Source organism: Phalacrocorax aristotelis, chromosome 1 (assembly GCF_949628215.1).
Source record: "Phalacrocorax aristotelis chromosome 1, bGulAri2.1, whole genome shotgun sequence".
Classification (NCBI taxonomy): domain Eukaryota; kingdom Metazoa; phylum Chordata; class Aves; order Suliformes; family Phalacrocoracidae; genus Phalacrocorax; species Phalacrocorax aristotelis.
In genome coordinates this window covers 167,540,722-167,551,458 of record NC_134276.1, presented here as the reverse complement: position 1 = coordinate 167,551,458, position 10,737 = coordinate 167,540,722, and the positions used below count along the sequence as shown (strand labels likewise).

At 35.5% G+C, this 10,737-nt stretch overlaps 1 protein-coding gene across 4 annotated transcripts in view; it reads right to left on the bottom strand.

The window, feature by feature from the left end:
• Positions 1 to 10,737, bottom strand: part of CDK17 (cyclin dependent kinase 17) — a 92,140-nt gene continuing 81,403 nt past the window's right edge. For all 4 annotated transcript variants that reach the window (XM_075080471.1, XM_075080464.1, XM_075080477.1 and 1 more), the window contains 9 exons: positions 10,169 to 10,231; positions 6,878 to 7,001; positions 5,765 to 5,885; positions 5,142 to 5,239; positions 4,729 to 4,834; positions 3,818 to 3,860; positions 2,514 to 2,604; positions 2,202 to 2,279; positions 1 to 1,783 (listed from right to left, as the gene is read on the bottom strand). In XM_075080471.1, coding sequence (XP_074936572.1) covers positions 1,746 to 1,783; positions 2,202 to 2,279; positions 2,514 to 2,604; positions 3,818 to 3,860; positions 4,729 to 4,834; positions 5,142 to 5,239; positions 5,765 to 5,885; positions 6,878 to 7,001; positions 10,169 to 10,231 — 762 coding nt within the window. In that variant the 3' untranslated portion in view covers positions 1 to 1,745. The remainder of the gene's footprint in view (positions 1,784 to 2,201; positions 2,280 to 2,513; positions 2,605 to 3,817; positions 3,861 to 4,728; positions 4,835 to 5,141; positions 5,240 to 5,764; positions 5,886 to 6,877; positions 7,002 to 10,168; positions 10,232 to 10,737) is intronic.

Sequence of the window (10,737 nt, the reverse complement as noted above, 5' to 3'; positions counted from 1 at the left end):
TATTTTTAACAACACAGGGCCTTTGTTATTAGAAATCTCAAAACAAAACCAAAAGAACTCCACATAATATTTATACTTTCAAAAGTACAATATTAATACAGGTCGGTCAGTTAGAAATAACAGCAGTTTGTTAGGTCTACAAGATTTAACGTAAAACCGGTTTACAAATGCTGAAAAGCAGTAGTGGTCCAATAGTCACCATTACACATGAATTTCTCTCTTCCAGAAAATTTTAAAAAAAACCAAACAACCCAATTCAAATTTACCAGTATCAATGAAATATTAATAAAACACCCCCAAACATGCCACAGTCACTATTCACAAATAAAGTTAAAATGAAATATACAAAAATTCACTTAATACTGTTAAATAACAATAAACTACAAGATTTCCTGAACAGAAATGGTAGGACCCCTGAATGTTTTACAGTGATGTCAGGAAAAATTAAGTTACTTATGACTATTTTCATGATATACCAGCCAAAGATTTACATGACCATTTCAAAATATACCATTAAAGATTTACAGTCTTTTTAAGATGCACTAAACAAATAGGTTCATAAAGGTGAACACAAATGCTTAAAAATACTGTAACCATCACCAAGGGTGTACTTATGATGCTCACTGAGATGCATAAGCATAGAAGTAACATGTTTACTATCTCTGGTAAACAGATAACATCTAAGATCTGAAAAACTCTCTAAGTTCCCATTGTAAAAGCTCTGTAGTACAGCGAGTTCTTATCAAGTACAAACTTGCATCTTTCCAGTTGATTTCAAGTGAATAATGCACAAATGGGAGAGCAACAAGGTGGGAAAAGCGTGACATTATTCCCGTGTTCTTGTAATTAGCCGTCCTGTTCCTCTGTAATGAAATTCTAAGTTTCAAAAGTAAGCCAGGGTCCAACGTATATGAATCATCTTTCTACTATTTGTTTGTCTAAGTTAAAAACAAGGTAAAAAAGTCATTGCTTCTGCAGGCCCCGTATGCACAACAACGTGCAGAGATCTTACGCTGGAGTAAGCCTGACAACATTTATCATCCAGTCTCCATGCTCTAATTTATCAATAACTAACGTAGGATCTGAAAGCAAATAAAAGTTACTGTTCACTTGTTTGAATCAACTTTCACACCATGTGCTTTTCAAAAACATAATATGCATTGTAATTTTTCAACTATTTCAACACATACTTCCAATGTTAAATAAGGAATTAAGTGCCATGAACTTAGAGCGTAAAAGATGGTTCACCTATAGCCAAGCAAAGCTCTGTTTACATTCCAGGAAACACTGCAGTTTAAGAAATACAAAAAAACCCCGCAGCAGTAGAACATTTTATGAAGAGAAACAGATGCATTCACATATTATAAAGCCATTGCAACTTCTTCAGGCATGGAATTGTTGTGTTAACTATACAGACAGTAGTTATTTAGCAGCAATGATTCCGCAATAAATAATGCACTGTGTTTCTCAGTCCTGCACAAAAATTGCAGCTACAGTTACATCAACAGCTGTAACCTACTGGCTCTAGTGGCAGAGGAGACCTTAAAACCAACTGTACAAAAAATTGTCACACTGTGACAACAAATATAAAAACATAATCTGCAGGTTGGAAATAAAAAGACTCCACTGTGAAGAGGACAGTGTAGACAAACTGCGATTCCAAGTCCACCGACAGAGAACACTGCCTTCAGATCCGAGTCCTTGATCGATAGGATAGGCTTGGGCTTGACTCTGCATTGCCCACTTTAAAAAAGCATGCTCTGCCTTCTGTTCTTCCCATGTCCTACAACAGAAGGTGGACCACGGTAAGAAACCAAAGCATTCGCACAACGGAGTATTCAGTTGTTATGTACACCTTCTGTCTTTCTATTTCAAAAGAATATCCTTTGTGCTTAAACCAATACCAGGATCTTTTAATTTTTTCTTTTTTTTTTTTTTACTCTGCCACCATTCACCCACACAGTAATGGTTTGAAATTCCAAGACGTTTTCATATTAACAGTCCTTCTGCCCATTCCTAGTAAAACTCACCTCCTTCTGTGCATTTAGCTTATGTCTCTCTACAGGAATCAGAGCAAATCGCTCTTGATATTTGTTTGAGTACATTCACACAGACCAATTTAACAAAGTATTTTTCGGTTCCCCACGTCTCTGGCACAGCACTGCGTTTGCAGATATGAGAAAATATTAAGCTTTCCATACCTGTCTCTGGGTAGGTGGAATTTCGAAAGCCAGGGTCTTTTTGCAACTGAATCTCTTTTAGACTGAATATTGAAACACCTGGAATGTAACAAAGAAATTAATTCACATCCAAACATAATTGTGCTTTATTGAACAAAGTTCTAGTCTTAATTATACAGTTTAGATTTTAAAAAGTCCCCTACTCCCAAATTTTTAAGCCAATATATACCAAACTTCTTCAACAGATTAGACTTGAGTGTTTTTCCTTAAGCAATGTACTTTGCTTTATAGTACTATCTTAACGATACTCTGCTACTTTACTACTCCTCTTACTTTCAGGCAAAGTGTGTATTCTTGTTCCAAGACTTCTGAAGTACGCGTGTTTCATGGCCTCTTCTGCTGAAATCCTCTTCTTCGATTCATACTATTAAAAAAACCCAAAGGATACAAATTTGTTGGTTTTCATGAGAAAACTCTTTGCATCAAGTGATTTCATCAAAGGGAGAAACAGAGTTCTACTTGCTCAAAATTTCCCCACCAACTCACTAGGACAAATTTGGTTTCATTATTTTTATTTCACACATGAAAATCTAACATATGTTACCTAAATCACTAGTAACAGCTTATAACAAGATTGCTAAAATAGTGAAAACAACTGCTGTAAATGGATGCATTAAAAAAAATATATTTAAACTTCATTTATAGATGTAACAATTAGATAAGACTTCTATGTTATACTGTAATATTAAATTGCGATGAAATCCTATTACATGAGATCACAAAAATTTTCTGATTCGACAGACTATGCTGCAGCGTTTTGCATAAAATGGAACTTCAGACAACCTTGTCTTCAGTCTGTCCTCAAACGTCTCCTGCTTGGCATATACAGACATTTGGACAGAGATGCAGACATTTAAAAAGCTGTATACAGGTAAGAACAGAGTCCAAACAAGGACTACCAGTGCTGTTCTGACACAACGTGTAAGCAGATGAAGACCTCACGTAGATTTTAAATCACAGGCTGCAAAGCAAAGTACACTCCACCTTATGTACTAAGAATTTTTAACACTGTGTATTTACAGTGCTTCTGCATCTACTTAAAAAACTTAAGAGCTGGCCTTCCATCTTGCTTCCAGCTCATTTTTAATACAGATTAAAAGATCAAACCCACGCACCACTTCGCCTTTTGAATACAGTTTGTATGATCAAAGAGTAATATTCCACCTTAGTAACTGCTTCTCTAGCACTAAGTTAAGTTCACTGTTACAGGAATCTAGTATTTGCATTTAAAATTTCTGTTTTAATATCATATTTCACAAGAGATTTATTTTTTTAGGGAATTGCTAACATGTAAAAATAAAATTGATTCTAAAAAGTAGTAAGCAAAGAAATCACTTCGGGGTGGGGGTGAGGGGGGTTGGGGGCAGCAGAATTAAACATCAGGTTTCAAATTCTTACAGTACACAGGCTTCCCCAAACTGTTATTCCTCCCAAATCTGTCATCCACTACAGACTCAGCTGCATATTCCACTTTGAGATAGATCCAACAGATACTATAGCTTCTAATACATTTTGTAAATAACATATTAAAACTCTAAACTTGCACTTTTATAAAGTAAAGCCACAAAACATCTTACTTGAAGGAACTTCGCTATCAATTCAATTCCTTCCGTGTCTAGCCTAAAAACAAAAATATTTAAAAAAATTAAAACAGTTATTGAACTATATTTACAAAAGCAAAACTGCAAAGGAACCTACTTCATTAAATGATATCAAACCTGAAAATTACATTTAAACATGGAAATGCTTTCAACTTTTCTGCATGTTAATGTGTTTACATACAAGTACCAATTTCTCAGAACAAGACTATCTGAAAATCGCTAGGGACAGACTAATCCTGACCTTTGGACTGTAATTTACGAAGTTGACCTGGATCATCTATTATTTCAGCAAAAAAGCTTTTTTTTTTTTTTTTTTTTTTTTTTTTAAAAAAAACCCTAACACTACTCATTTACTGGAAGGACACAATGTTAGATTTTTTTTTCGGAGTTGACAGAAAAATGATGTAGTCTGTTATAAACTTTGTTTGTAATAACCGTGCAGTTATATATGTAATAATATAATATATAATAACATATACTATAATAATATAATAAAAATAACTGTTCAAATTCCTCACAATGGTTTTAGAACGATTTCAAGAGACTACTCAAGGAAACTCTGCCATTTTAACAACGGGCCTATTATAAAACGGGAGAATTTGGGTTATTTAGGAAGTGCTGTGTGAATACTCCTACTATGCAGGCATTATTAATCGGAGTTTATAGTTCTATAGGGTCATTAAGGAGCTGTGCTGCCTTGGCTGATATTAGGCAAAGTATTCACATAGTACCAGGATTATGCTCTGCATTACTCTCTGCCCACCATAACACAAGTGATGCGTAGTCTTCCAGCATTCAGTAGCAGACTGTACTTGGAAACGTGTTCACATCTATGAATACGCAAAGCCACAGGGATGCATATTTTCTATTAATATAACAGAAAGTACCTTGGTGCATGGTTGATGAGAGGTTGTGGTTTATACTTAGGAAAGTTGTAGTTTCTAAATTCATCACTGGAAGAAATGCCTGGCCATGTTTCTTGACACGGAGTTCCTGCATTTAAAAAAAGCAACAAATTCAACTTAAAAAACATAAACAACTTTGACATCAATAAGCATTTAATCCTGTAATTTAAACAGGAAAGAAAAAAAAACCCAAAAATCAGACGACGAGTTTGTTGTACAAACTCAGCTGTGGACTCAGCTCAATCATTTTTCATCAAGAGCACAATCATTCACCTTAACTGCAATGCAATATAAAATATCATTGTTTCTAGATCAAAATCTACAGTTCTTTTGGAAAAAGTGTTTAGAAGAACAAACATACAGCATTAACTTTACTGCTAAAGCTATCAATTTACCCAGAAGTCTGAAAATTAAGTGCAGTTCATCTTCAACAGTTGAACCGGGAAAAAGAGGTCTTCCTGATGCCATCTCAAAAAATATGCATCCGACGCCCCTTTTGCAGAGAAAAAAACAAAGCAGAAACAATTTAAGCTTTCATCTCTTAAAGACTTCTGTGATTTCTCTTCATTTAAAACAAATTACTAAATTATTAGTTAGCCACATGCTATTAAAAACAGTTTTGAAAGATATGCAGCAACAAAAGAACTGTCACAGACTAATCAAAACCTATGTCACAGCTATATTATATCCTCTTCCTTCAGATGTCAAGTGTATCAATTATATTAATAGTTCATAGTAAAATACCACATTATCATGTCATTAGAAGAACACGTTTGGTTTTTTCCTTAACACTGTGGGCCTAATGCCTGTTTACTCTAAGCAATAAAAGATAGTCTGCATTTTCAGAGAGAAATAATGGCATCTTCCATGTCTGCCAATTCTTCCTCTAAAAATCTAACTCAGTTGTAGCCTTCAAAAATTCAAAGGATGAGTATTTGACTGTTACTATACAATAATTAAGAATTGACATTTTTTTCAACTTGACCGAGAACAAAAATTTACACAAAGCTATACGAACCACATGTCAATTTGAGTTGAATACTCTGAAGATCCGAGGAGAACATCGGGTGGTCTGTACCATAACGTGACAACTTCATTGGAATAGGTCTTTGTAGGAACAGATTTTGCTCTAGCCAGTCCTTGATAAAAAGGGAAACAGAGTCACATGCAGCTTGCTGAAATCTTTATTTTGCATTAAATTGACAAAGAATTTTTAAGAGATAAATCAACCTTATTATACTTGGTGAATACCTTCCCTTAGTGTTCATTAAAAAAAGCCTATGAATAAATGCATTTCTCCAGCTTGTAATTTACCTCTTAGTATTTACAGAAATCTCACAATCAGCGTTTTTAAGCATCGAAGACAGGTAAACAGGTCAAAACCTGGAGTAATACTACAGATTTCATTAAAACAGCAATGCATTAGATTAATATGACACCTCCCCCCCTTTGAAAACCTCTCTGCATTATTTCCATTTCAGAATTATGCTGCAAAAGGCAGAGGGCAACAAACGAATGATGAAACAGTGGAAACAGACCAAATCAGTATTGGATCAGCAGGGGTTTTCCATCCTAACATTGTCAGTAATATTTTCAATAAAATTTAGGTCTATCGTGTTAGATGCAGTCTTCTGAGCAACTTTCATTCACACACAAGGGGAAAAACCAGTGATAGCAGAACTTTCAAAGGACCTTCCTGACACAGAAAGTAACAGGAAACTGAACGCCCCACTCTACAGGAAATCCCAAAGGAACTTGGTGTGTCAGTGATGGAGCAGCACCTGACAATTTAGCACATGGACAGACCCTTTCCCATCATGGTTACTCTGCTTTGGAGTGACTGTGGAGCATTAGGAAAAACAACTTGAGCTCCACCTTAAGGATCTGACTAAGCATCAATTTTGAAGGAAGCTGTAACACTACTTTCAAACCACAAGTCAAACGACAGTATTACCTAGACACGTATTACTTTGATTACTAATATCCTAATAAAAGGCTGACTTTCATTTTCCATCTGAGAATGCACAAATTCACTACAGACCCGATGTTCTCATCTTTGCTTTATAAGGAAAGATGCCTCTCTTTTGCTGAGTGAAGAAAATATTTGTTACACAATAATTTCAGGCCATACCAAAGTCTGCCAGCTTCAGTTCTCCTTTCTCATTAATTAGAAGATTTTGCGGCTTCAGATCTCGATGTAATACCTTTCTCCTATGACAGTATGCCAAACCACGAAGAATCTGGTATAAAAATAGCTACAAAAGAGAAAATTTATATAAATTAGTCTAAAAATGTTAATCTACAGATCACATGACTAAAACAGCCCATTTGGGCACTGTAGAGTTAAGTCTCTGTATTGTAAGCAGGACAAAAATACTCTTCAAAAAGAAAGTTTCTTTTCATTATGACTGATTCTGAACATCTTCAATATTGTTTACAGATTTAAAATCCCTTTATGCTAATGCACTGCTTTTACATGATACTTTACAACAAAGATTTTAAGAGCAATTTGTTCTGCTTAACTGAGGAGAACCACAGGGCTGTTTATTTTTAAGCAAGCATTTACCAATGCTCTTCTGCACACTAATGTCTTTAAAAGGTAGCTCTCTCTGACCATACTTAAGTTCCTTTCTGCTACAGAATCCTTTCTGAAAATGCAGCTCAGCACCCTTTATATCCAATTGTGCTAACCTATATAAAGAACGTTTTGGCATGTTATTGGAAAAATACACTTGGATTCACAAGATCACAAAACATGGAGAAATAGGGAAATGAGGATTAAAAACCAGCCCAATGGCCTCTGGCATCTATATTCATCCCCTCACCTTGATACACACAGGTTTTAGTCCTTTGGAACAGCAAGCCAAGCAAGCAACTTCTGTCATGTATATTATTGCCACACATGTACAGACACAGAAGTAATAAGGGATGAAGAAAGGCTTAGCAGAGGGCAGCCAAGCACATTTATTATATCACTGCATTAAGAAGTACTCTTCTGCAGTTTTTGCACATATAAAGGGTCTGATCTTAAACATGGGACTCCTGGGTAGCCATTGCTGGCATTTACCACACAACAGTCCTCAGCGAGTATAGATGATCAAATGGACAATGAAAAATTATACAGCATTACAGAAAGCAATGTTTACCAATGAGACAAATTCAGCATGTGTCAGGACTTTTGAGAAGAAAACACTAGAATGTTTTCATATGACCATTTTCTAACACTCAGTTCATTTTTGTACCAGGTGATACCACCAAATTCTTTCTCCTAAACTGTACAAATACACAGCAGGTGTAGTTTACATCCATCTGTTCTCAGTCTGCTTACGTGGGATTTATCTGTTCTATAAAAGAAGGAATTGGGATTGATTTTTTTTCTTTCTTTCCTTTTTCATTTTTTTTCCCCAAAGAGCAGAATGAAAAGCTAAAAGTTTTGTTTCATCTCTCATGTTCATACTGTTGCAGGAGTGGTGGTCAGTCCCAAGTAATATTAACAGGACTGCTGCGGAAATCGATAGCCATCTCTAGCATGCATGGGGACTGCAAGGATTAGTCAAGAAGGCAAAGCAGACTATTCTACAGAAATTGTGGGTCTTCACCACAGCTGGCATGGATCCTTTTGGGAATGCACAGGATGACAGGTATTAGCTCAAAATTTTCTTTGAAACAGTAATACCTGCAGAGATCACACACATCTTTGTATTATACATCTTAATTTTGTTCAAACTCAAAAACCTAAAGTCAGCTGAGGAATGTGAGGGGAATGATGACAGGGAGGTGTCTCGAATGTTAATGATGACTCAAACCCCCCCAGTTATTGTAAGGTAAGCACCTACAGCTACTACAGTTAAGCAGCTGTCCTGGTTTCCCAGTGTCACAGGTACTGATCGTATAAATCTGCTCTTAGGGCATAGCTTAAACCATAGGCAAACAAGGGAAAACAGTTCCCCTGCTTAGCTCGTATTACCACAAGCAGATTCTGCTTGTTCTCTAACTGCACTTATTACAGGAGTCAGCTTCCACTTACAGCTTTTCTTCTTTTTTTTTTTGTTTTAAGCTTAAAGCACTACTTATTAACTTGTAGTTAATTAAAAACACAAGCATAATGATGTTTTTTGTTGTCTCTCTGAGGTAGATACAAATTAAAGAGCTTCCCTTTGCAGACTTCTGAAAGGAAGCAAAAGAATAGGTTAAGGGCAGATGTCTTTCCCTAGAGATACTACAATGTGACAACAGAATAGAAGAAAAAGCTATCCAAACAGTAACCAGGATCTAGACTGAATCCCACATGCAATTCAACTAAGAACAGATATGTTAACAAGCAACTAAGTCAAAAACCAGGATGACAACTCTACTGGAACGCACACAAAACCCACCACTTCACAGTATTTAGTACATTGTGTTGTCAACCACATTAGTGCCATGTGCCGTTGTATAAGAACAAAAGTAATTTTCCAACCATGCATGCATGCTCATGGTTTTGTTCTTTAGGATCACAGCTTAAAGTTAATTTTCTTCAAGATGAGATTCTCAAACACATCTACCATATAAATAACAACCCTTATATGAATTATATATGGCTTAATGAAGAGGTTTTGAAGGTGCAGTCCAGCACAGGCTGCAGCACAGCAGGGTGATACTGGTAACCCAGCCTCCTCGGACAACTTCACTCATTTCAAGATACTATTGTCCTCTGTCTGGAACCTTGTTTATAAAACCATAAGTACTAAAGAACATAAACAGTTTTACAAATCAAAACCTGCTTGTTATGAGAGAGGTAACAACTGAACCTGAGTTAGTTTCAGCAGGCCAGGTTGGAAACTGAGTCGCTTGACCTGGTCACAGCCATAGTTAAAAGCAACAGACAATTAAACATTAAAGAAAATTATTTCCATTTTATTACTAATGGAAAGATGAACATCACACATCCTTAAATATGTATCATTAGTGTCTTACTTGTTTGGTAGGCTGTGGCATCCAAACCCACATTCATGATTGAGGCTACATTTTCCTCAGTGTGCATATGTAAATTTTATTTGAGGATATATCAAACTACAGTCTTACCTTACTAAATGAGTATAAATAATAGAAGGACAAGAAGAGGCCAAAAGAGTTATGAATGTATTATTTTTCAGGAAGTTTTCAATTTTAAATATATAACTTCAAAGAGAATGATAACATATAAAGTTATATAATCTCTTGTCTTTAGTACTTCAAACACTTAAAAGCCATCAAAACCAAAAAGAAAGACTCCATCTAATGTCAAATGTAGTTAAGCGAGGCCCAAAGGTCAAAAAGGAAGTTAACTTTTCCCTACCCTCCTCCAAAAACCCTAAACCATATAGCTCCTGACTATTAAGTTCTTTGAACTTCTTAGAACAGAAAAAGCTGCAAGACAGTAATTGTCACTGAAAACGCTCACCTTTACATTGTGCATACTCATGATGTTACCACAGTCATCCATGTACTGCTTCAGATCCTTGTCCTGTCAAAACACCATCATCGAATGAAGTAAAATTGTGGACAACAGATTACATGAATAATGTATCTTGTTAGAACTGAAAGAATTCTTGCAGAAAACTCAGTTTTCTGCAAAAGACGTTCAATGATAAAAAAAAGCTAAAAGCCTGAAGATGCAGAAAACTTGCTTTCCAGAGGATATAAATACCCATTTTCTGGCAAGCTGCATCATCTCAGACAACATTATTTGTTATTGCTTTCTCCTCCATCTTTTGTGCGTCACAGTATTTTATTAAATTGCTACGTTCTCCAATTACATTGGAAGTGGAGAGTTTTTCTTCATCCCTCTTATTATACTTACATATTCCAGCATATTATACAAAAAATTAATTAGGTAAAGCTTCAGTGAGAAAGTGAAAAGTCTACAATGGAAGAGGTGAGCAAGTGAGATATGTAATTGTGGACACTTGCTTGGAAAGATTTTTACAAAATGATGGAAAGTGTTGTTTATTTTGAAGTGTACTTTTTTCC